Source organism: Penaeus monodon, chromosome 31 (assembly GCF_015228065.2).
Source record: "Penaeus monodon isolate SGIC_2016 chromosome 31, NSTDA_Pmon_1, whole genome shotgun sequence".
Lineage (NCBI taxonomy): Eukaryota > Metazoa > Arthropoda > Malacostraca > Decapoda > Penaeidae > Penaeus > Penaeus monodon.
The window spans coordinates 20,540,577-20,540,813 of NC_051416.1; the positions used below are offsets into that span (position 1 = coordinate 20,540,577).

The 237-nt window shown below is 40.1% G+C and overlaps 1 protein-coding gene across 1 annotated transcript in view; it reads right to left on the reverse strand.

Annotated features, from left to right (window-relative positions):
* The window catches only part of LOC119592922 (dual 3',5'-cyclic-AMP and -GMP phosphodiesterase 11A-like), a 113,884-nt gene that overhangs the window by 20,388 nt on the left and 93,259 nt on the right, over positions 1-237 (reverse strand). Inside the window, exon 14 of the mRNA XM_037941814.1 lies at positions 62-154. Coding sequence (XP_037797742.1) covers positions 62-154 — 93 coding nt within the window. The remainder of the gene's footprint in view (positions 1-61; positions 155-237) is intronic.

A 237-nucleotide genomic window follows, 5' to 3' on the forward strand; every position in this document is an offset into this window, starting at 1 on the left:
CTATACCTGGAATACATTACAATTTAAGGATCTTCACACGTGTACACACTTGGCATCTTACCTCGATAGCAACTTTCTGCCTCGCCATAGCTTTCTCCAGTTCGTTGTACATGAGGGTGTTATTAATGCCTAGTCCACAGAAGATGGTGAAAGCCTGAAGGGAAAGAAAGGAAATGATATTCAATGAAACACGTAACTTCAGAGTGAGACTTCTAATGAGATATATTTGGTGGTAAG